At 41.9% G+C, this 24,755-nt stretch overlaps 1 protein-coding gene across 1 annotated transcript in view; it reads left to right on the top strand.

Moving 5' to 3' along the window:
• Positions 1 to 24,755, top strand: part of Col4a4 (collagen type IV alpha 4 chain) — a 126,434-nt gene that overhangs the window by 32,501 nt on the left and 69,178 nt on the right. Inside the window, exons 5-18 of the mRNA XM_029475388.1 lie at positions 7,671 to 7,805; positions 8,993 to 9,037; positions 9,805 to 9,921; positions 13,139 to 13,207; positions 14,318 to 14,353; positions 16,057 to 16,119; positions 17,437 to 17,472; positions 17,674 to 17,715; positions 19,436 to 19,516; positions 20,280 to 20,333; positions 20,572 to 20,631; positions 21,512 to 21,556; positions 23,173 to 23,226; positions 24,043 to 24,112. Of these exons, the coding sequence (XP_029331248.1) occupies positions 7,671 to 7,805; positions 8,993 to 9,037; positions 9,805 to 9,921; positions 13,139 to 13,207; positions 14,318 to 14,353; positions 16,057 to 16,119; positions 17,437 to 17,472; positions 17,674 to 17,715; positions 19,436 to 19,516; positions 20,280 to 20,333; positions 20,572 to 20,631; positions 21,512 to 21,556; positions 23,173 to 23,226; positions 24,043 to 24,112 (907 nt within the window). The remainder of the gene's footprint in view (positions 1 to 7,670; positions 7,806 to 8,992; positions 9,038 to 9,804; positions 9,922 to 13,138; positions 13,208 to 14,317; positions 14,354 to 16,056; positions 16,120 to 17,436; positions 17,473 to 17,673; positions 17,716 to 19,435; positions 19,517 to 20,279; positions 20,334 to 20,571; positions 20,632 to 21,511; positions 21,557 to 23,172; positions 23,227 to 24,042; positions 24,113 to 24,755) is intronic.

Raw genomic sequence — 24,755 nt, 5'->3', positions numbered from 1 at the left:
TATAAAGTTTGCAAGACCAAGGGGCCTCTCTTTCCAATGATGGCCAACTAGGCCATCTTCTGCTACATATGCAGCTAGAGACATGAGCTCTGGGGGTACTGGTTAGTTCATAATGTTGTTCCACCTATAGGGTTGCAGATCCCTTTAGCTCCTTGGGTACTTTCTCTAGATCCTCCATTGGGGCCCTGGGTTCTATCCAATAGCTGATGTCACTGCCATCAACACATCTTTGATGGGAGGATAGTAGGGTTTGAGTGACAGATGAAGGCAGGCTATTGACATTTCTGGCATACAAATGAGAATGGCACATGAATACACGGGTCACAGGGGACTGGTGGGTTGGGGTCCAGGTGGGGGCACAATATGCCATCAGAGGTAAGGCATATGACCCAAGGGAAGGGCAGGCTGGAGGGAGCTAACACATCTGTTGGGGAGAAAACTGAGGTCAAGGGAGTGAGGGAGACTGACACTTGGATAACCTGTGCAACAAATGACGTGACTGACTTGGGGCTTGGCAGTGAATGGCTCTGAGCTAGAAGTATGGCAAATGTGCATACAGTTAGAGCCAGCCTAGGCTGCAGAGTGAGACTCTGTCCAAAAACTGCTGCTGCTGCTGCTGCTGCTGCTGATAATGATGAAGTAAATGAGGAGGAGGGAGAGAAAAGTCAGAAATCTCACTGCAGATAACATAGGAGTCAGTGAGACCCTACACAATGCCAGTTAAGTAGTGGGAGGCAGAGGGGTTTGGAGAGAGGCTGACCATCCAGGTAAGGATTCAAGGCGGCAAGAATGTGGGCTTGAGTAAGTCATGATCTTGAGGCAATTTTCTCATCTATCAGTGTGGGGACAAAGTTGCACAACTTTCAGTGTTGCTGGCTATGTTCCATGAGGTAGTAATGGAGGGTAGTTGATATATCGCCAAGATTAAGGTTTGTTTAAACCTTTTCTCCTTCCTGTGATAGTTTGATAGCTAATGCCGTGGTCTTACATTCAACGGGTACTGAAAATGTTTTCTTTGTTATTTCATTTGTTTTTGTTTTTACATTAACTAGATGTTTTGCCGAGAAAAAACACAAAAAGGTCATAGTAGAAAACTGGACGGACACACACACACTGTCCTAACTTTCCAAGGCTCTTTGTTCTGGCCTTGGTTGACAGTCTTTTTTAAAGTTCCCATAGAAAGATCATCTCTCTCTCTCTCTCTCTCTCCCTCTCTCTCTCCCTCTCCTTCTCCCCCTCCCCCTTCCCCCCCCCCCCCCCCCCCCCCCCCCCCCCCCCCCCCCGCCCTCTTTCTCCCCCCCTCCCCCTCACCCTCTCCCTGTCCCTCTCCTCTCTCTCTCTCTCTCTCTCTCTCTCTCTCTCTCTCTCTCTCTCTCTCTCTGTGTGTGTGTGTGTGTGTGTATGCGCACGCGCATGCATGCCTGTGTGTAGAAGCCAAGAGCCAATCTCTGAAGCCCTTTCACCTTTAAGGGTCTCTTAATTGGCCTGGATCTCATCAAGTAAGCAAGGGATCTGTCTGAATAGACATCCTTGGATACACATCCTCAATTCCTTCCTCAAACCTATGCCCTCCCACCTCAGTGGGTTCTAGAGCTTAACAGGTCTCCATGCTTGCACAGTAAGGAGCCATCTCCTTAGCCCGTATGTTTGTAGTTATCAGTTTGCAACTAAACTGATAAAAATCACAAGAGTGCTGTGGTTTTTAATTCATCCCTCATGGGTTCTGGTCTCAGAGAAGCCAGATCAGTGGCAGCCAAAAAGGCTAACTTGAAATTTTGATTTGTGTTCCCAAGAAAGGTATAATTCTGTATCTTTTGCTCTCTTCTACCTTGTAAAACAGACGTGATTTTCTTACTCCTCAGTTAACCAGGGACAGTTTTTAAAATGTCCTCAGCTCTGAGTTGACACTGTGTGCACTCTGGTCTCCCTTTGTCCAGCTGAGCCAGGAGCCTGTGCTGCTGTAAGGAAGCCGGTAACTGATATGATGACCCATGTCAGCTTGGCCCTGGAGAAGAGGGAAAGGGGTGACCTGGTGGCTTCATGGGGGCACACCCAACTTGCCCAGGGGTCAAACTGATTGTCTTTGGATTCTGCAGCCAGTGACTTCACTGTCTTATAATGAACATCACAAACCACAGAGTCAGTTTTGTGCACATAGTAGGAGCACTATAAACCACACCACAGCTGTTCAATCTGAGACTTAGCTGAAGGTCTCCACGTGGAACCGAGTTTAGTCATGGTTGGTGAGTGGGATTAAGGCTTACAATCAGGTATACCTAGAAAGAGAGAGAGATTCAGATAGAGAAATTATACACACACACACACACATATGTAGTATATGTGTGTGTGTGTATGAAAAGTCTTGTGATGATTGGTTTTCTAGTTTTGAAAAAATAACTTTCACAGACTGTTATTTTTCTCTCTTCACTCTGTCTATTCTAAGATAGCCTTAGAGATAAGCAAGCCTAAATATTTACTTATAAGGTTTTCTTCCCCTGACCCCATTTTTATGCGAACAGACTTAATGAAAATAGAAATTCTTTCTCTGTTACCGTAGATAAATTATTTATTCTAATGGAATGGACTGGCAGGCCACTATCTCAAAGACTAGCGTTTGAGGGGATTTTTTTTTCTGAGCAGCTTTTAGACAGATTTAGTACAGTTACCCAAGGTTTAATGTGATTCTTTTAAAATTTTTAATCATATAACAAAATAGCTAATTATATTAAAAAACACTAAAATGAAGTCATAATGTTCATAGTCTTCAAAGGGGGACATTCCAAATTTTATGTGAGTTTTCCACTTACAAAGTTACTGTTTAGGGAGGTTGGAATCAAGGCCTAACTGTATCTGTCCAATAGTTTAAGACTCCAGCAGGCTTGCAAGTCAGCTCGCTGCTCAGCAGGTGGCGGGGTGCTCTAGAGTATATAGTTCCATGGAAGGGTCCCGGAGCTTTACAGATGTTCTGAAAGCCAGAGTTCTGGGGATAGTGGTTTGGGGCTTCAAAGAAATATTTGCACCCATCTTTCCTTGAGGTGGGGCAGGGCTCACCTTATTTTGTGAAACATTTTTTTTTGTCCTCTGCAGTTACAGACTGAGTGTGTTTTGTCTCCCACAGACTCATGATGAAGCTCAATCCCCAAAGTCTTGTGTTAGCGGTATTAAGGGGTATCAAGAAAAGTACAATTACCGTTATGCTTAGATGTAGGGATGCTGTGAAGTAAATAGATTAGAGGATTAGAGTGGAGCCCCCAGGATTGAATCCGATGGCTAATTAAGGATGGGGGAGAAGCTAGCCCCTCCCCCTCTCTTTCTCTCATCTCTGTGTGGTATAGCTTCCGGGCCTCTGGCCAGAGCCTGTACTGTGGCATTTATACTTTGCTTCTACTTTCCTAACTATGAGCCCAAATAAAATTTTCCATCCTTTGTTTTATCTTTTGTTGGTTTGGTTTGTTTTTTGATGGTTTGTTTGTTTGTTTGTTTGTTTGTTTGTTTGTTGGGATACTGGATATTAAACCTCATGTACACCAGGTGTGTGCTCTGCCATTAAGCTCCTTCCTCAGCCCAGCTTCTTTCTTTATAAAGCACTCCGCCTCTGGGTTGTTTAATTGTAGTAACAAAAGGCCAGGCAACCCATCCTTCTCGCTAGCATGGTCTTGGACACCTAGGCTCTGTGTCCCAGGAGATCCCGGTTCAGTGAGTGTAGGGTTAGGGAGAGGGCGTGGGTAAGAGGTTGGTGGAAACGGGTGAGAAGACTTCTTTAGCACCTTGGAAAGATATTTCATTTTCAAGGGCAAGGGCAGGAGGTCAGGGTGAGATGGTCTTTCCATGGGAACTTTGAGGGCAGGAATGGAGGGCCCTTGTCAGTGAGTAAAGACAGCATGCTCAAAGCTCTGAAGACAAGAGCTTCCCAGAAACAGCCAGAAGTTGGTGTGCTTGCCGTATCCGGGAAGGGGACCTTGGAGGAAGGCTTGCTTTCCCTCAGTAATGCAAACAGCTATTTTCTGCTCTGCTGTTTGTTTTCAAAGTATTTTTATGGTTCTTTCTCTAATCGGGACCCATTCCCACAGCATACTAAATGGAATTCCATTAGGCTTACCATGGTGTTAAACATTTCCACTCCCCCCCGCCCCCCCCCTTTTTTTCCTCTGCAAAGTCCCATTTGCTTACTGGATTCGGGATTGCATGTTTGAAATGAAACACATTAAAGAGATTTATGGCCAGTTAATTGGCCGTCTCTTTCTTAGTTTCTCTTTTATATGAGAGTTCATCTTGCTGTGTTCTCAATAGCACATTGTTGCAAAATATTGTATTCAAAGAAGGTCATTTGGGGAGGTGGTGTACAAATTGCTCACAGGACAACAAGATAGTTCTAAACTTACTATAATAGCAATTGTTTTCAGATTTTCATATCTAGGGAAAAAAGAGAACTTTTAAATGTCTGTCAATCTCATTTAAAAGGTTAATATTAGATATAAGATTAATTGACACAGGCTAGGAAGGTCTTTTCAGGTTGTGGTCTAGAATGTACATGCTATGCATCACAAATTGATTTACCTTCCCCACTTCCCAGAGTCTCACAGTCCTGCTTTATTACTGCTATTTGGTCACACACACACACACACACACACACACACACACACACACACACTCACATACACACACAAGTTTCAAGCTTTTCTAATTCTCAATTAACTGTAGCCATTATGTCAGGGATGGAAAAGATGAAGAAACGGAAAATACAGAGAATAGTTTTCAATTGCACGGTCCGGGTAGATGTTAAAGGTTGTCAGTAATGCTGTGGACCTGGTGGCTTAATGGTGACGCAGAGATGGCAATTTATCTTTATTACAAAGGTCACAGTTGCTGATTGTAGGATGCACCAGGAGGGGAATGTGACATGGCCCTGGCTTGTATTTTTCCCTCTCCTCATGCTTGCATACCATCTAGAAGCCTTCATTTGTAAACAGATAGCCAGCCATAGGCTCTGTCCTGTTTCTTGAGGGCTGGGAGCATAGGACATACTGTTCTGTGGCTTGTTTTTGTCATTTACACATTTGTCACAATAGCACAGAATAACAGTGGGTAACATTTATCACAACAGGTGCTCTCTTATATAGCCTCAACAGGCTTTATTCTTTTTGGCCCTAAGCTGTTGACAAAGATGCCGAGCATGAGAGAGGTTAGGGATGTAGTCCAGAAAGGTGGGAATGAAACCCACTATTATATATAATTAACATATGCTAATGAAATAGTAAGTGTGGCCTTGAGCTTTGAGAACATTCTGCCTGGGTCCTTAATCACTGTCTTCCTCATGTTCCCTGTCAGTCAGAGTGCATCTTTGTTGCTCTCTCCAATGGCTGTCTGTAAATGCTGTCAGTGTGGCACATTCTCTTTAGACCCTCACTGCAGGTCGTTTGCTCAGATGAGTTTAGCTGCCCGCACCCTCATCTCTATGTCAACACCTCAGCCTCAGAGCAGACTTAGCCTTGCTTCTCTCAGCTCCAGGCTGGGTGACTGAGCTGTGCCCTCCTGTCAGGGGCTCCTCTAGCTGTTGCCTAAGGATGAATGACTTCTTTTTATTTCTTCCTGGGCAGCCTTTCTTGCCTACATCACTCACTGCTCTCTCTCTCTCTCTCTCTCTCTCTCTCTCTCTCTCTCTGACTCTGTCTCTCTCTCTCCCTCTGCCACCTTCTAGGCTGCTTGCCTTCCATGTTTTCTCTGATACTTGTTAGCTCAGGAAGGTGGGTCTTTATTGTGTTTCCTTGTTAGAAGTCACACAATGTGTTCATCCTGTCTCAGACTGGTGGATTTTTGTAAGACTCTGTTTTTCCCGTTATCCAAGTGATAGTGTATTGATTTATTCTTGTATTCTTGTATTGTTGTGAGTAGCTCCTTCACCAGGTTCCAGTTTAGTCCTTTACATCATCTTCCTCTGCTTGGCAGGGCCTGCCTAAGTCAACATCACTATGTAAACAGGGTTCAAGTGTGGTCATGGCTGGGTCCCACTGGTGTACTCTCTTGTGTGATTATGTAAGGTATTCAGGCATCTGTGCTAGTCTGGTGGGAAGACCTGGCTATTGAACATCTGGTTATTAGATTGTCAGCACACAATACTTCCTTCATGGGATCACACAGACAAGGTACCCAAAAATGAATGGGCTAACACCTTGATTTGGGATATTTCAGAGTTTTATACATATAGGACTCTGCAAGGAATATTTTCCCAGAATGCTGTACATCTCCAAGACCATCCTGCATTTGTTCTAGAAATCTAAAAGATATGATCTTAGCAGGTAGCTGCCAAAATTTATCAAATATTTCTGTCCTTGTAGCAAGACATATTTGATCATTGAATGCAGTTACAGGGCAGCAAGATGGCTCAGTGTTAAGTCCTTTACTGTCAAGCTTGAAGACCTGACCTGAGTGCTATGCCTGGGGCTTGCATGGTAGAGGGGGGAACTGATTCCAACCTCAATACACATCTCTGGGGCATGTATGTTGCACACACATACACAACACACACACACATGCATGTGCACACACACAGACACATACATGCTGCAATAAAACAATTTTAAAATGTGTGTTTGTTTGTTTGTTTCTTGAGACAGGGTTTTACTGTGCATCCCTGGCTGTCCTGGAACTCACTCTGTAGACTAGGCTGGTCTCAAACTGAGCCCCACCTGCCTCATGCCTCCCAATTGCTAGGATTAAAGATGTGCACCACCACTGCCCAGCTAAGATGTTAATTTTTAAAATATGAAGTTATGAGTGAATTTGGGGGCAAGAGGCTTTTTTTCTTGATGGATTTTAGAAAATTTGAAGAATCACTAAACCCCACAGCCCAACTGTGAGTGAATTTGAGGAGGGTTTTCAATTCTAGTGAGAGATAACAGATGATGAACTATGTGGTGGCAAAACAAGCTGAGCACATTTGTCACCCCAGGGACAGAATATCGAGACACAGTGTCATTTGGACAAACTGATGCTATATTTCTGTGTTCAGTCAAATAGCTTCTTTGTTGCCATTGGTTGATAATCTTATAATGAAATCAATGATTGAATTTCTGCGAATCAAAATTATAATGTGAAAGAATTATTTTTTTTCCAAGTTCAAAATCATTAACTGTACAGGGGCAGAGGAGGAGGGCAGCTACAGGACATAAAGTCATTGTCCCTATCAAGTCTACCAGGCACTTTCTCCATCATTCATAGGTAGCTCTGTTCCTCACATGGTAGCAACAAGAGTTTGATATTTTTAGTTCTATGATTCATAAACCATCTTAAGACCTACAAATGCAATTGGCAGTGGGAAAATAACAGAGCCTTAATCAACCCATGTCTGCAAACATATATAGTCTCCTTGTATACACACACACATGCATATATGCATACATAAGCACACATACATGTACATATGAATGCATTCACACATATGCATACACACACATATTTATGTGCACACACACAATAATGGGCATTTAATACAGAGCTTAAAAATCAGCTTGAAAAGGCAATGCTATATAAGCTACTTGTAACATCGGATTGTTTGTGGTTTTTATTGGAATTTGCCCAACTTTAATGTTCTGATTTTTCTATACTCACAGGGACGTGCCTGTGTTAGCAAACATTATTTACAGCTTCTTTGGTTCTTCTTTCTATTTCAGGGTCACCCAGGACCACTGGGACCACAGGGACCAATAGGGCCCTTGGGACCCCCAGGACCTCTTGGGATTCCAGGAGAAAAAGGAGAGAGAGGGGACAGTGGCTCACCTGGACCACCAGGAGAGAAAGGAGACAAGGTGAGTGGGTCACTCAGTATCCTACCAGTCTCTAGTGCTCAGGGCTTGTTTATTTGTTTGCTTAGTTTAAAGTCTGAGGATAATATTGGTATTTAGAAGAAAACTTTGGCCTGGATCAGCAAGCTATAAATCTCTGCAGCTGCTTAAAGGAGTCAAAGAGAAAAAGAAGGGAAAATCTATGCAGCTTACAGTGGCCTGGAGGCACAGAGGCATGGACATAGAGGTGAGACTCATGGCAGGCAAGGAGCCACGTGGCAGACAGGAGAAGTTTGGGGAAAGATGAATGGAACCTAAACTGTCGGGGAAGTCCAAAGTCTTAGAAGCATGCTTAGAGAAGAGGAAGGTAGAAAGTGCTCTTCTGAATAATCTAAGGCAGTGGGCAGATTTGTGAAGCTGCACGGCGCTAACCTGGTGGGTGGGCGTTTTGGGAAGGAAACAATACATTATCTCATTAAAGGCCAAATTATTCCACTCATCTCCTGATAATGCTCAGGCTCAGGAATACTACACAACTGCACATGGTCAAAAACTAAGACACAGGACTCTGTGGTAACCAGTCTCTTTCTCGGCCCTTCTCCTGAGGAGTAGGCCCTCTTAGAACATTTCTTTAATCTCTAAATGTGCCCAGGGAAGACTGCTGTTGTTCATCTGCTTTCCAAACAATCCAAGCAAAGCATTTTGTGTGCCAGGCCGAGAACCTTGCATTTCTCAGTCAACCGCAGGTCTTAGAGATCATCCTGTGTTAATTTCTTAATCCACATTGATGTCTTGAGAAAAATACCATGGGATATGCCACTCCACGTGTCAAACCGTGGCTTATTTCCTGTTGGTGAAAATATGAAAGGATTTCGTAACTCTGTATAAGCCAGGATGTAGCTCTGTCTGTCAGTTGCCGCTGGTCACATTAAGGTCCTGTTGTTCTGGGAAGGATTCCGAGGGCTAGAGTTTGGCACCGTGACAAATATTCATTCTGGGCTGGTCCTGCCAAGTTGCCTTCCTGGGTCCATAAAACAGAGGGGGAAAGGATGCTTCTTAACTGCTGAGGTCTTGGCCAGTCAGCGAACAACACGTGACAGTGACTGTTAAGGGCTTCTGATTTGGAACCACTGTTAATAGTTTTCAGTAAATCGACTTGCCTATCTAATAATTAGTCATGTTTACATCTTTGTTTTATATTTTGGAATTAGGGTCCAACTGGTGTCCCTGGATTTCCAGGTGTGGATGGTATACCTGTAAGTGTCCTCTCACGTTGCTCCATTGTTTCAAGGAAGAAAGAGTCACTGGAAGCTTTAAAGGGAAACAGTGTAGTGGTGCACACACACCGTCGGAGTACTTGGGAGGTTGAGACAGAGGGATTACGCATTTGAGGCCATCCAACGGTTTACATAATGAGAGCCTGTCTTAAAGGGGGGGGGGGGAGAAAAGAAAAGAAAAAACATCATAAACAAAGTCCTGGAAAAAACAGATGTTCCAAAAATATGTATTGTTAGTTTTTACTTTTAAATTCTGTAGCTTATTCTTCAATCTTGTGTAATAACTCTCAAACCAAAGCATTTCACGCGAAGAGCAAAGCCCTCAGACAAATTAACAAAGAAGAAATCAAATCCAAAATAGACTCTAGATACACCTGTCTCTTCATGCCACAGTGCTCTGGAATGAAACATGTGTCCATAAGAGAAGCCTCATTTTCTGGTGTGTCCCAGCTTTGCAAGTAACCTTTTGAGAGTCATCTAGCACAGAAGGCCTGTGAAAGGAGAAATCGGGGTTTGGGAAACTTTAGAATTCAGTAGATACCTCCAAAGCAGGAGAAGAACTCAAGCTAAATTAACTTGCCAGACAGAATGCATGCACTTTATAAAGTTGTAATTTTGCCAGGTAGCACGGTTAGGGCACCTCACAAAATGAAACAAGTATACAAATGGGTCATGGTTTCTGTAGATCAGGGTGCATGTCGGGGTTTTCTTGCAGAAATGTCACTCATAAGCTTTGTCATTCCCAGGGTCACCCAGGGCCTCCCGGACCCAGAGGCAAACCTGGTGTGGACGGCTACAATGGCTCACGAGGTGATCCGGGCTATCCAGGAGAAAGAGGAGCTCCAGGCCCAGGTGGCCCCCCTGTAAGACACCATTAGCACAGCCTAGAGGGATCCTAAGTGAAAAGATTTTATGAATTGCAGGAACCGGCTTGGTATACTCGGGAACTGGAACTGGCCTCGCTGTACCTTTACCTGCAGCATGGTCAACAAAACCGGATGCTTGGAGGAAGCAGGAGGGGAGGTGGGCAGAACCAGAACATGTAGGGGTTAAAGTAGGCTGTGGAAAGGAAGGACACTGAGTGGCATTAAGATGGGATGTGAAATAACTAGCTTCATTAAGGCAGTTCTTGCTCCTGCATGAAGTTAAAGGAGGAGGCAGTTTACCAAAACTTACAATCCCACCACTCAGGATGAGTTTGTTGTTTAAAGATAACTTCTACAAGGGGCATCCCTTATTCTCATCACCCACCTGTCCAGCTCTCTCCCTTGAGTAAAAATCAGAAGTGATTTGGCCTGAGTCAAAATGCACTGTTAAGAAATTCTCAAAGAACTAATAAAATTTGAGAAAATTTTAAATAAAAAATTATTGTTTATATCATTTATATATTATTATGTGCTTTATATATTTTATATGTTATTTACAAAATTTATAAAATATAAGAATTTATAAAATAAAATTTATACAATATTATTTATATTAAATAGATAAATAAATAAGAACATATTAATTAATTAATTAATTAATTCTTTCCCTTAAGAAACAAATTGACTTTCTATGTATGGTTGTCTTTCAGCTTTTCCCCTTTGCTATTTAAATATTTTCTTAAACCCTCCCAAGAGGTTTCTTTTTGACACTACTAGAGCCATCCATTTTCTCTTCAGTCATCTTCCCTGTGCTCTCGACTGAAGGAGAACTGCTCTGAACTTAGAACTCAGAAGGAATTCCAGGCTGCCACCATTCTTCACATCACATATAAATCATCTGTGGGTGTCAATGTTCTTAGTCAAGCACACCCTTCTCCAAGTTCCAAAGCTGTGAGATGAAGACTCACAGAGGAAGCCCCTCCCCCTTCCACTGAATCAGGCATTTCTGAGGTCAGGGGCGGGCAGGGGCAGTAGCTTTACCATAGCAGCAGTGCTGACCACAGGGTTGGGATGTACCTTTGTTAAGCAGCATTCTCTTTGTCACTTCTGATCACCCTGCCTGTAAAGTGAGACTGTCCTGAATGTTAAAGCTATCCAAAGCAACTCACACATGGATGGGATGAGCAAAGCTACTACTGTCTTGTGGCCTTTTAATGTTTCATTACTCTGTTAAAAACTTGCTGTCACTTATAAATCTATGAAGTGAAAAAAAATAGAATATTTATGCAGTACTTTGTGATTTTAAACATCTGAGAATCAAAGTGTTGAGTTTTATAATAGAAAAAAAATTTCTCCAGGCTGTTTTGAATGGTGTTTTCCTTTTCCTTATCATGTAATATATAATACCAAATTAACCTTTTTCCATGCTGTGACAAAATGTCACACTCTTTCAATGTTTTGGGTCAGTTTTCATTATTGAGAAATATCTTTATCACAGTCTGTGTCTCCGTGCTTGAGCCCACCCGCCCTAGGTGCTGCGGTGGCCATGATTTCTCTAACTCCACTTACACTTCCTGAGTTACACTGGCAACATTGTAAATGGCTCTTTTGTGTTTCTCTTCCTTTCATCTTCCAAGACTAATTTCCTCTTTCAAGTAGTCATTTTTGTAAAAATGTCACTTGGGTTTATATCTGAGAGAAAAGGAAACAACATATCTATGTGTTTTGCTGTGCTTTACTGTGTGTGCATACACACATGTCTGAATAAAAAATGTACAGTCACACTCCTGCAGACAAACTCCCACCCACATTTCTATAGAGAACTTTACTGAAACTCACTGGGTCACAAAAAATAGACACAAAAGCAAAGGGGACACTATGTGGGAAGAGGGAGATCAGCAGAAGTGGGAGGGGACAAGAGAAACTGGGTGACTATTGATGAGATACATTATGCACACATATGTAAATGTCAGGACAAAAGCCCTGATTCTGCATAATTAATATATGCTAATAATACAGTGGACCAAGAAGTGCAGTGATCAATCATGGCAGGCTTATGCTGTGCTCAGTCACAATAAGCTTCGAAACACATGACATGATTTGTCATTGATCATGACCAGTCTGTTTGTTATTCATGTGGTGATCTGTGGAATGAGGAGCTAGCAGTGAATTCTTTTTTGTTTGTTTTAAATCTGGGGATCAAACTCAGGTTTGCCAGACAAGCATTCTGCCTCCAAGTTTCTGCTTTAATCTTTGTGCAGCTATTCAGTTTATTTTCACTTAACTCATTAACTGATCTAAGTTAGTGTGGAACTGAAATCCACACAGACTGGATGTGTAGGAAGCCACAGCTGCCTGAGAAAGCTAAGCGGATGAGTCAAGGAAACAGTTGATATGATGTTCCAGGAAGCCACTGAGTATCTCCCCCCTCCCTGCAAAAACCAAGTCAAGCCTTTTTATGAATAGGATCAGCTTGAGAAATTTACACTCCTTCACTGAGCTTGCTAATATGATGAAGGCAGAAATTCTGGGTTAAAGCAAGCAAGTTAATGTGTATAAGATATTAACTGGGATTTTAAGTTGTTCTATAGGAAAACTATAATGGAATTCATTGAGCTATTCCACTTACTGCCTAAAAATGTTCTAAACAGCAGGGGCATAGTGGGGACATGCCTGTATAGGAAAGAGGCGGAGGCAGGTGGGTTTCTGAGCTCCAGAGCAGCCTAAACTAAATAGCCAATTCCTGGTCAGCCACTGCTACATAATGATACCTTGTCTCAAAAGTCAGCCCGCTAGCCAAGCAAGCAGCCAAACAAAATGGGAGCAGTTTCACCAAAGGGAAGCTGCTGTGAAGTTTGAAAAAAGCCTTAGAAAAGTCATATAAGCTCTTCTTTGATACAAATACTGAAATGGGCCAAGTAATTAAATTGAAAAATTACTTACTTTTAAGAGTAATGCCTTGTATTATAGTATGAGAAAAACAGTCTTTCTACCCCAAAATTAGTAACTGACCATTGGTGAGTGGTCGGTCTAATTGAATGGCTGAGTAGAGGTGTATGAAAACCTTGGACTCAGGCTGATAACAATCAAGGAGACCATAAGTCCATCCCAGTGAAATGGCTACAGTGCTTTTTACTGGTGACTAATATTTCATATAGAAGAGAAAATACTGAAATGAGTCTATTTTTTTCCTAAGTGAATGTCTCCTTTTCAGGGTCAGCCTGGGGAAAATGGAGAAAAAGGAAGATCTGTGTACATTTCTGGTGGCGTTAAAGGTATTCAGGTAAGTTTTATGGCCATTGTGTGTTTGACAAAGCCATTTTCCCCAATAGGAAACACACAGGCAGGGATTTTCTATAAAGTATTATTGGATGTACTGATTTATTTTATTTTACTTTGCCATTAACCTCATACAACAGATGGCTCTGTTCCTCTTGTGGAGAGGCATGGGCCTTACTTAGTCTCTGGCTGTAGATTGCCTTGCCTCTGACACATTCAGAGTTATAAGGACACATCCATTTCAAGGTTCCTTGGGATCATCATTGTTATTTGGATCAGGTTGTCAGTTGCTATGGACTGACCCAAGGCTCTGAGACACTTGAAGAGGCTTTGGTTGAACAGCAATGTGAGACTAAGACCACAGAAATGACAACACCTAAAAGCATAAGGACAGTACCTTAAGTGTGACTTGTGTTTAGAAAGAGCCTGCATCTAAGAGCATGCACACACTCTCATTGTCATGCAAAGCAATCAAACATCAACACAAAGCTGATTTTTAGATCTGGACTGGACGCCCTATCAGGGAGGGTGTCCTTGCTATCTCTTCCTGTCACTCTAGAGAAGCGGTTCTCAGCCTTCCTAATGCTGTGACCTTTTAATACAGTTCCACACGTTGGGGTGACCCCCAACCATAAAATCATTCTGTTGCTTCTTCATAGCTGGAATCTTGCTACTCTTATGAATTGTAATGTAAATATCTGATATGCAGGAAAGCTGATATGTAACCCCCAAAGGAGTTGAGACCTACAGGTTCAGAACTATTGCCGTAGAGCAAGATCTGGGGAGGGCACTAGATGAGAGATAGGCATATTGTGGAAACAGGAATTTTAGATTTACCTGCTACAGTAAGATGAGCAGAAATACAACCCACATCTTTCTTCTATATTGTTCTGACTCTACCAGCCTTGTTTTGGTCTCCATTAGATAGACAGAGATAAAGAAAGAAATCCACCATAGAGCCCTTGCATGGTTGTTTTCTCAATAGTGACAAAGTGCATAGGTTGCCTGCCTGGGCTAGTACAGATCTGTCACGTTGCAGTTCTCTCCCTCTGAGTCATCTGTGTCCTAGAAAAATGGCCTCCTCTTGTAAAACAGTATAATGATGTCCTTGCAGGGAGACCGTGGGGACCCAGGACCACCCGGCTTACCAGTAAGTCTTCCGAGAACACCATGGACAACCATCTTCTCTTCAAACAGCTCTTTAGATTTTCAGTCCAGCATAACCAGCTACAAAAAGTGTGGGGCCTATGTCGTATAGAATAAAAATTTGGTCGCTTGTCCAAACTTAAGAGTTTCATCTTACTGGGAGCAGGGTGTTGAGTCCATGTGAGGTGGTGTTCAAGTTCACCCATCAGGAAGCAACTGCTGAACCCAGCAAGCTGCCTCTTACGCCCCGCCCCCCGCCCCCACCCCCACATTGTCTGGTCATAATCATTTAACACTGCTAGGCATTTGCAGACCTGTGGGGGGGGAATATATATATATATATATATATATATATATATACACACACACACACACACATATATATGCATGTATGTGTGTGTATATATGTATATGTGTGTGTGTGTATATATATATATATATATATATATATATATATATATCCTCCTACAAGAATATAGCAAATGGAATTTTGTACCACTTTTGTACATTTTTACCTACCAAATTAGTAACTGTTTATTGCTATTTTACCCCACTTTCATCTCCCTGAATTTTGTATTTCAATGATCATATTAGCCTTTCTAGCTTATTAGTGTTTTCGAGATTGAAAGTAAAAGTAGCTTTGCCTCCCAGGGATTAACTTGCAATTCTGCTTTGTGGTTCCCGGATATCCACAGAGTCACTATCCCAGGTCAGTTCCCTAATGGAGCAGAAGCTCAACTTCATGTAATGAATGAGATGCTTTTGATGTCACTGCTGAAACAAATGCCTGTTCATCCCCCTAAAGAGGGCAGAGCATCACACTCATAAGTCATTGGATGTGAGCTATAGGGCAGGGGGCTTCTCTCTGCACCTTTCCAGGATTGACCAGCCATCCCTACCATCTGCCAACGATTGGTCCGCCACAATGCTGGCTTATGCGAGATGGAAAATTGCTTAAGTCTAAATAATCTTGTGAGACAGAAAATTGCTTAAGTCTGAATCATATTGATCCTGAGCTCGGGATAGTGTTTTATTTAGTTTGGTCTTCTAAGCTACATTTCAAGAGTATTAAAAGTATAAATATATTAGTATTTAAATAAGGGAGAAGGAGAGATTGCTCATTGGTTAAGAGGACTTGCAGCTCTTGCAGAGGACCTGGTCTTTGTTCCCAGCACCCACATGGAGGGTCATAACTGTTTGTGACTCTAGGTCTAGGGGATTCAGTGCTCTCTTCTGGCTTCTGTATGTACATGGCACACAGACATATATACGTACAGGCAAATGGTTATAGTCATAAACTGAAAATGTCTTTAAATATCCACATTGCCCAAGACTAATATGAACATCTTGATATGCATAAAGTTCTGTTGAAATTGGGAAGAGCTACTGTCGTTTTCTTCTTTGTGATTTTTATTATTACAAGATTTGTTTGTGAGGTGTTGATTGTTCTCTTGACCTGAAGGGAGCCCTACAACAAAGTGGTCACTCTTCCTGGCCTGGTGCTCCTAACTGCTAAGGATGTTCTCACTGACCATATGTGTGTGTGTATGTGTGTGTGTGTGTGTGTGTGTGTTTGTGTGTGTGTGTTGTGGGGGGGACTGGCTGTTTCACAGGTTTTCTATCTACTTGGGCTTACATGCCATCCTTTCTGTGAGCAATGATTGTGGTTTTCACAGTAAATGTGCTGATCTTTCTCTCCCTCTTCAGGGATCTAGGGGTGCACAAGGATCACCAGGGCCCATGGGGCATGCAGGCACACCAGGGCTAGCAGTAAGTATAGCTGCTGACGCTGCCCCTCTGTAGCCAACAGTGCAGCAAAAACTGGGTCAAGCTGAAGAACCACCTGTGATGGTTTGTATGTGCTAGGCTCAGGAAGTGGCATTATTAGAAGGTGTGGCCCAGTTGGAGTAGTTGTGGCTTTGTTGGAGTAGTTGTGTCACTGTGGGTGTGGGTTTTAAAACCCTCATCCTAGCTTCCTGGAAGTCAGTCTTCTACTAGCAGCCTTCACATGAAGATGTAGAACTCCCAGCTCTGCCTGCACCATGCATGCCTAGATGCTGCCATGCTCCCACCTTGATAATAATGGACTGAACCTCTGAACCTGTAAGCTAGCCCCAATTAAATGTTGTCCTTTATAAGACTTGCCTTGGTCATGGTGTCTGTTCACAGCAGTAAAACCCTAACTAAGATACCACCTTTATTGGCAGAAACCCATCTTGATGGATAGGTTCCCCAGAAAAAGCCACTGTCTACACAGAAAGATAGCCTATCCATGTTTAAAAGTGTACTGTGTGTCCTTATCATTTTTGAATGACACATAATAATACACATAGAACCGAAGAGATAACTTTCCGCATGAGTCTGAGGTCTTGAGTTCTATTCCAGAACTCACATAAAAAGATCCAAGCATGGCAGTACATATTTCTAATACCAGTCTTGGGGAAAAAGACGTGGGTGGAACTCTGGGCCTCCCTAACCAGTTGACCTAGTCTAATTAGTGAACCCCAGATTTCAGTTGGAGATAACTGTCTCTAAAAGAAGAAATGACATCTGAGACGGATCCTGGTTTCTACATGCATCACAGACACATGCACCTACACCCATGTGTGCACAAACATACTTGCACATACACACAATTATATGAACACTATGATAGTTGGACACATGTGCATAATATGGAGTGATCAAAGCAGGATAGTTAGCACATCCATTGCCTGTAACACCCATCGTTCCTTTGTCATGGAAGCATTGACCATCCTTGCTAGCCATTTTGTAATGTGAATTGTTGACTGTCACCTCACTGTGCCATAGACCAGTAGAACTCAATTCTTTTGACTAACTGTATCTGCAGTCTCATTAGCTAGCTCTTCATTCATCCCCCTCTTCCTAGTCAGCCTTTTCAGGCTCTGGTAACGATGATTTTTCTCTTTACTCACATGAGATCAAATGTTTATCTTCCTCATGAGAAAGAGCAGTGGCATGAACAACCTTACAATCAAAAGATGTTCCTAATTGAAACTTGGGTGACTAAGAGAAACGTTCTGATGACTATGACTAGAGTTGATTTTTTTTTTTTTATTGATTTAGGGACCTATAGGTCATCCTGGGAGCCCTGGGTTGAAGGTAAGTTCTTAATACATCATGAGTGTCTACCCTTGGGTAGGATAACTGGTCACTGACACTTATTGTCAGTCACAGATTCCCTCTTAGGAGACTTCCCACCTAAATAAACCTCCATGAGTTGCATGGTTAGACGTCTTAATTGCTTGTAGTTGCACTTTTAAAACTAAAAAGCAATTTGATTTTATTTTCTTTTCCTTTCAGGGAAATCCTGCCACTGGACTGAAGGGGCAAAGGGGAGATCCGGTAAGGGTTCCTTGTGTGGAAGAGCAGATGTTAGGATGTGTGCCTTCTCTAGTAATAGAGGCCGTTGTGACCATTTGTGTTCACTGTATAGACGCTGTCCAACTTCACAGCTCATAACTTCTGTTTGCTGAATTATCTTACCCTTGGCTGTAAAATCTCAATTCTGACAAAACATAATACCAGGGCTAGGAAAGTAGCTTCTTGGGTGGGGCACTCTAGGAAAGTGATTTAAGGTGGCGGGTTATGTGGACTTCACCTGAATGTCCCAAAGGAGGCAGGCTGCTCTTTCACAACACTGGAGAATGAGCTCTTGAGCATCTACTCCATGGTAGGGTTAGGGTTAAAATTAGCAAGATAGACCTGTTCCCTGCTGACATGGAGTTCCATGGCAATTAAGTTATAATACAGTTGTTTAACAGGAGTTGGAAATATGGAGGAAGACTTCATGATGTAGGGAATGCCCATGGTATGACATCAGACATAAAGGCCAGCAACAGAGCTAGAGACCAAGTTTGTAAAAGAGAGAATAAAGAATACTAATGTCAGACATGGGGATGCATGCTTGCAATCTCAGTCCTTGAGAGGATCAACTCCCCACCTCTCCCTTTATTAGAAAAGTTGGGCAAGGTGGTGCATACCTTTGATCCCAGCATTAGTGAGGTACAGGTAAGAGGATCAGGAGTTCAAGACCACTTTACTTTTTGGCTGCACAACAAGTTTAAGGCACATTGGGCTATATGAGACATTATCTAAAAATAAAAATAAAATAACAAAAATGGAAACAGCGGCCTTTATGTTTGTTACTTAGTATTGTGGGTGATGTGATTGTGGATCTTTTATGATTTATTCTTTGGGCTTTTCTTTGTACGTTTGACTGTGCTAACTACATGGTACTTTTTATAATATGAGAAGATAGCATGGCCCAGTTTTGAAGACGCTCCCGTTTTGTTGGTCTGTATAGGTGTGTTTGGACTTCAGCTATGAGGATAAGAATGGTTATCATTAACAGTGCATAGTGCTCACCCTGTGCTGTTTGTGTATTTGTTCGGTCATCTATTTACAGAATGATGCAGTCAATACATCAACACTGTTAGCCAAGAGGGTATAAGAAAAAAAAATCTTAAATATTCCTAGGGTCTGAGCACTTCAGTAGCCTCCCTGGTCTGAGCAGTATCTGGAGCCCTAGTTACACTATTTTCAGTAAACTTGAAGTGATATCCTTCCTGAAGAAATACCATCTATCAGAAACATAGACCTACACTAGGCAGTCCAAGCTTCAAACTTGTGATTCTCCTGCCTCAACATCTTATTTGCTTAGATTACAGATGTATAATGTTTATCTTGATTATAGTTTTACAACTGAATTTAACAAGATACTGTTCACTTGTATATGAACAGGCATGTATGTATGTATGTGTGTGCATACATTGTGTGCGTGCCATACATAAATAAACACTACAAAGCACTACCCCAAATGTCTTCAGTAGGTTGTCCCCAGATAGTAACATTATGGATCATTTATTTTAAAAATTTTGTTTCAAGCCATATTTCATAAGAAACAATAAATATAATTTTATATTGCATAGTACATTTTTCATGAATTTTATTTTCAATCCAGGACACACAGAATTGGAAACACTGTATTATTTGTGGGTTTAATTTTTCTGTGCTTCAAAGCATAAGTTAAAATGAAATTCCTATCTTCTTGGTGTCTTTAAAGGGTGAAGTTGGCCAGCGTGGTCCTCCTGGGCCCACGCTGTTCGTACAGCCACCTGATTTGAGAATCTATAAAGGAGAAAAGGTAAGCCCCAGGCACCTCCCAAGCCACCTTGTGAAGCACTAGTAGGAAGCTTTTCCTGCACATGTGTAAGGCTGAGCTCCTGTGGACGGGCATGTGAATCCCAAAGCTGCCTCAATTGGCTGATGCTCACGTCAGTCCCTTTACGAGGCTCAGAGCCTTACAGTGTTTTCAGGTTCTCTCAGCTGCTGAGTGGTAGACCCAGCATAGTCTGTTTTAAGTCCTCCAGAACACAGGACCTCAGAGTGATGTTCCAATGTACAGACAGCAGCGATCATGGGGAGCCCAGTTGTCCTTTCGATATCAGAGGTGGGCTTTGTGTGTTGATAACTGAAAGGCTGACACGTGAATAGAGCTGGATATGTTATAGACTTTGGGAAAATATTAATTGGGCTATCCACCTCCAGCACAGGTATTCCCAATGCCAGATGCATAGTCTACAGTTGTTTTTAAGTGATGGCTTAAATTCTCCTATGTTACCAAAACAAGCTAGTTCTCTCAATAGCTATATTGCCAACCTTGGATTTGCAGTCTGGTTCCATAGTTCTCCTCCATGCCCCATATGCTTTTCTCATGGACCCAGGGATACAGATGTACTTCGGTCTTAGTTGCGGATTTGACCCCTTACATTTACAAAAACAAACAAACAAACAAACAAACAAAAAAGAAAAGTCTAATGAGAAACAGGTTGTCCAAAGAAATAATTTATGAAATATATGGAATTCAATGAATACTATGTAAACATATTATGTCTCATAATTTTTAGGGTGTAAAAGGAATGCCTGGAATGATTGGCCCCCCAGGACCTCCAGGTCGCAAGGTAATGTTTTCACCTTTTTTTTTTTTTTTTTTTTTGGTGTGGCTTTACCATTACTTTAACAGCCAGCGTTTACTACTGGAATTTTTTCATTATTGTACTATAATCTTATAAACCTCCATTCTAAGGAAGTTGCTCTCTTTAAACTGTTGCCAATGTTTTTGCTTTTTATTTTGTTGTTGCTTTCCAGACTAAGCAAGTGTTGTTCCTTAAACCCTCCTAACATTGTTGTCCTTTAAAGGGAGAGCCTGGTGTCGGGATCAAAGGAGAGAAAGGTATCCCTGGGTTCCCAGGACCCCGGGTAAGGATCCTGAGCCCTAAGCTTCCAGGGCTTTGGAAGCACTGCTCATTCACACCCATGAGACTATGCCTGCATTCCTATGAGCTAAAACGCTAAAATGTCCGTGTACAGCAATGTATTTTGCATAAGAGCTGAGGTGTACCCTTCCACTTATGTCCTTTAGATACAGCAGGCATAGAGATGACAGGAGAGCCGGGGAGGTGGGCAGGTGACAGGATTGTGGCTGTTCCTGTTAGTTCAGTGTCAGTGTGGCATGTGTGTGTGTGCTGGTTAGTTTAAACCTATTCATAAATTAGGTGTCTGTGCAAGGGTGCCTAGCAGGGAAGCACTGTGTCAGCCTCTAGATGTTATCTCACACCTGTCAGTAATGGCATAACCTGTGGGATCCCTAGGGATGCCAATTTTCAGTAGGGCTTAGATAACTCTCGTTTTAGTACTGAATGGTCCATTATTGGCTTTTATGCCATTTTTTTTTATTGTTAAAGTTGCCCAGAGTAACTATTCATTTCCATGCAAATGAATGCACTGTAGATTTTAAAGATATTCGACCCAGTGCAAGCTTCATGCTAAATAATTTAAATTGGAAGAGGAGAAACAGCAAAAGCAAGCACTGTCTTAATTAAATGCTGGCAATGACGTGAATATTTTAAATAAGACTAAAGATCAAGTAGGATGGCAAGTGGCAGAAGTACATGGAACCTATTTTATGTTTATCTTGTCTTGTTCTGTTGAATATCAGTGCATATCGTGATGGCACATTATTATTCCACTGCATATTAATGCATATCCAAACTGCATAACAGTACAACAAGGTTAACAAAGATTAAAAACATCATGCCTGATGTTTGAATTCTGCTTGTTGGTTTTCTATAATTATTAGGGTGAGCCTGGTTCACATGGATCTCCAGGTTTTCCAGGATTCAAGGTAAGTGTACATCCCAGCAGAAGGGAAAAATGGATTTTCAGTAGTGAAGGGCTCTTAGCATTATGGAGCAGCTATACTGTTGTTTGTGAATGCTGAGAGGAATTGGAACGGCAGATGAATTCTTTTTTTTTTAAGCTCTTAAATTAATTTTACTACACTTTATTTATTTTATTTGTGATGTATCTGTGAGTGTGTGTGCATATGCACACGTGAACACTCATGTGTGCATAGACATACACATGAAGCTCAGAGGACAATTTGACAGAGTCTGTTCTCTTCTGCTTGCGTTCTGGAGATGGACCCTCAGGTTTTGTGGCAAGAACCTTAACCCACTGAGTCATTTCACCCTGTCTTAGTTAGGGTTTCATTGCTGTGCAGAGACACCATGGCCATGGCAACTCTTAAAAAGGAAAACATTTCATTGGGACTGGCTTACATTTCAGAAGTTTAGTCCATTATCATCATGGCAGGAAGCATGGCGGCATGCAGGCAGACATGGTGCTGGAGAGGTAGCTGAGAATTCTATATCCAGATCCCCAGCAGATCCAGAAAGGAGCTTTGAATCTTCCAAGCCCACCCAGTGACAAAACCACACTTACTTCAACAAGGCCATATCTCCAATAATGCCTTCCCTATGAGTCTATGGGAGCCATTCTCATTTAAAGCATTCCACACAACAACCATGTTTTTGTTTGTTTTAGTTTTTAGAAAATATTTATTTTATTATATATTTAATTTATATATATTTAAATTATATGTTTATACTACATTTATAAAATTTATATATTATAGATCATATTATATTTTACACTGTTTTTAAACAATTTATCTAAACATATATTTATAAAATTTAAATTATATCATTTATCTAAACATGTATTTATGTAATTTAAAAATACATGCAGTTATATGCACATATGATTGCAGGTACCCACAGAGCCCAAAAGACATCGGCATTTGTGAGCCACCTAACATGGGTTCTAGGAATCTAACTCCAACCCACTGCAAGAGTCACACATGCTCCACACCACTATACCAGTCCCTTGGGCTCCCCTATTGGGTTTTCTGAGATAGGGTTTCAGGTACTCTAGGCTGGCCTTGAACTCACTACATAACCATCTAATTGAGGCCGGTCTTGAACCCTTGATCCCCTGATCCTATTGCCATTCCATCTTAAGTGCTAGGATTACAAGTATGTGTTGCACACTCGGTTCAGACACTTTCATTTGATGAATATCTGCAGTGGTTCTCAATCTGTGAGTCATGACCTCTTTGGCAAACCTCTGTCTCCAGAAATATTTACATTACGGCTCATAACAGTAGCAAGATTATAGTTACAAAGTGGCAATGACGATGGTTTTTATGGCTGGTGGGGAGAGGGTGTCACCACATGAGGAACTATATTAAAGGGTCCCAGTATTAGGAAGGCTAAGAACCACTGAGTTACAGGATTGTGCTGTTGATTTTTAAAACTGAGTTACAAAACTGATACAATCCACAAGTGGTTGAGACTGCCCAGAGTCTCAGTGAGTGTGTGCTGTTCACGTTGGATGGGAGTGAGAGGATGTTAGCCTGATACAGTGAGCTGTCCTAAGTCTCTCTGTGCTTGTTTGTAGGGGATACAAGGAGCAGCTGGAGAGCCTGGGCTGCTCGGATTTCTTGGTCCAAAGGTAAAAACACAAGCCATGCCAGAAAAAAAAGGTTTTTTTTTTTTAGATTATTCTGTTATCAAATTAAGGTTTTAGAATATTGCAAATAACCAAACAATGTAACTCAAAAGAGGATAGATGCAATGCAATAAAAATTATTTTAATACACGCTGTGTAGGATGTATAAGTAGTATATTTTCATGCCATTATTATAAGTAGACCATGAAGCATAGTTATGCTTATATTCAAGAAGCAATTCTTTTGAAAGTGGATAATAATGTGAGTTTCAAAACTCTCACGGGATCATGCGAATCAAGATCATCTGCTTTTGTAGCGTTGTAGCATGTTTTCCTTTGTTTTGTAACTTCTGGGACCCGATATTCAGTGCTTGTTCAGGGCAAGCCCGGCTGCTCTCGGGGGACATGATTAAAGGAGAGGCAGTATTTTGCTGCCATAATGAAATGCAGTTTCAGGTCTTCTTACAAGGTGAATAAACATTTGTGCTGGATTGCCTTGCTAGATACTATGTCCAAAGTAGACCTAAGAAACTGGGCATCTGTCATGGTCCTTAAACTATGGGCACACTGTAAGAATTTCTCTGCAGTTAATGGTTTTTCTTTTGCTATTGCTTTGTCCATCCACTGTTTACTTGTGAGTGTAGGTGAGAGGCCAGGTGCCTGTTGGTTCCTTCTGGAACTCTCTGACTGACTGACTGACTTCTCTAGTCAGCCAGTTGTCTTTCCTTCCCCTATGGAAGTACCCGTGGCATTCCAACCTTAGCTGAATGGCAGGAAGTGTCATTATTTCCAAGGAAAATTAATAAATGAATGATTTCAGGGGGATCCTGGAGATCGCGGGTACCCAGGACCACCAGGCATTTTGTTGACTCCAGCTCCACCACTCAAAGGTTTGTGTTCAATCGAGTTCCTCCATAATTTATACCAAAACAGACTAGACATGTCCAGAAAAACCTAAGTTTGGTCCAGTATTCCTGTAGCTTGCACACTGGGGAGGATAAAAACATTAATATTGATATTTATTTACTTTTCTTGTTGCTGTGACAAAATCCCAGGCAGGTTTATTTTGGTTCATGGTTCCATGATGCTAGGGAAGGTGTGGTCAAGAAACCGGTGGGGGTGGGGCAGGCTTTGGCAGAGCAAACCAGGCCGTGTATTTCTTTCAAAGTTCCTTCCCTGTTGTCTTACTTCCACCACCTTGGTCTCTGTCTCTGCCTCTGTCTGTCTATCTGTCTGTCTGTCTCTCTCTCTTCCCCTCCATCTCTCTCCCTCTCCCCTCCCTCTCTCCTCCCCCTTTTTCTCCCTTCCCTCTCCCTCCCCCTCTCCCTCTCTCTCTGAGGGCTTTTGAGACATGGTTTCTCTGTGTAGCCCTGACTATCCTGGAACTTGCTTTGTAGTCCAGACTGGCCTAGAACTCAGAGATCTACATGTCTCTGCCTACTGAGTGCTGGGATTAAAGGTGTGTCTACCACCACCACTCAGCCTGGCCTCACTTCTTTTTTTTTTTTTTTTTTTAATTAGGTAATTTCCTCA

The sequence above is a fragment of the Mus caroli genome, chromosome 1, assembly GCF_900094665.2.
Source record: "Mus caroli chromosome 1, CAROLI_EIJ_v1.1, whole genome shotgun sequence".
Classification (NCBI taxonomy): Eukaryota; Metazoa; Chordata; class Mammalia; order Rodentia; family Muridae; genus Mus; species Mus caroli.
The sequence above is the reverse complement of the archived record's forward strand: the minus strand, read 5'-3'. Positions and strand labels throughout refer to the sequence as shown.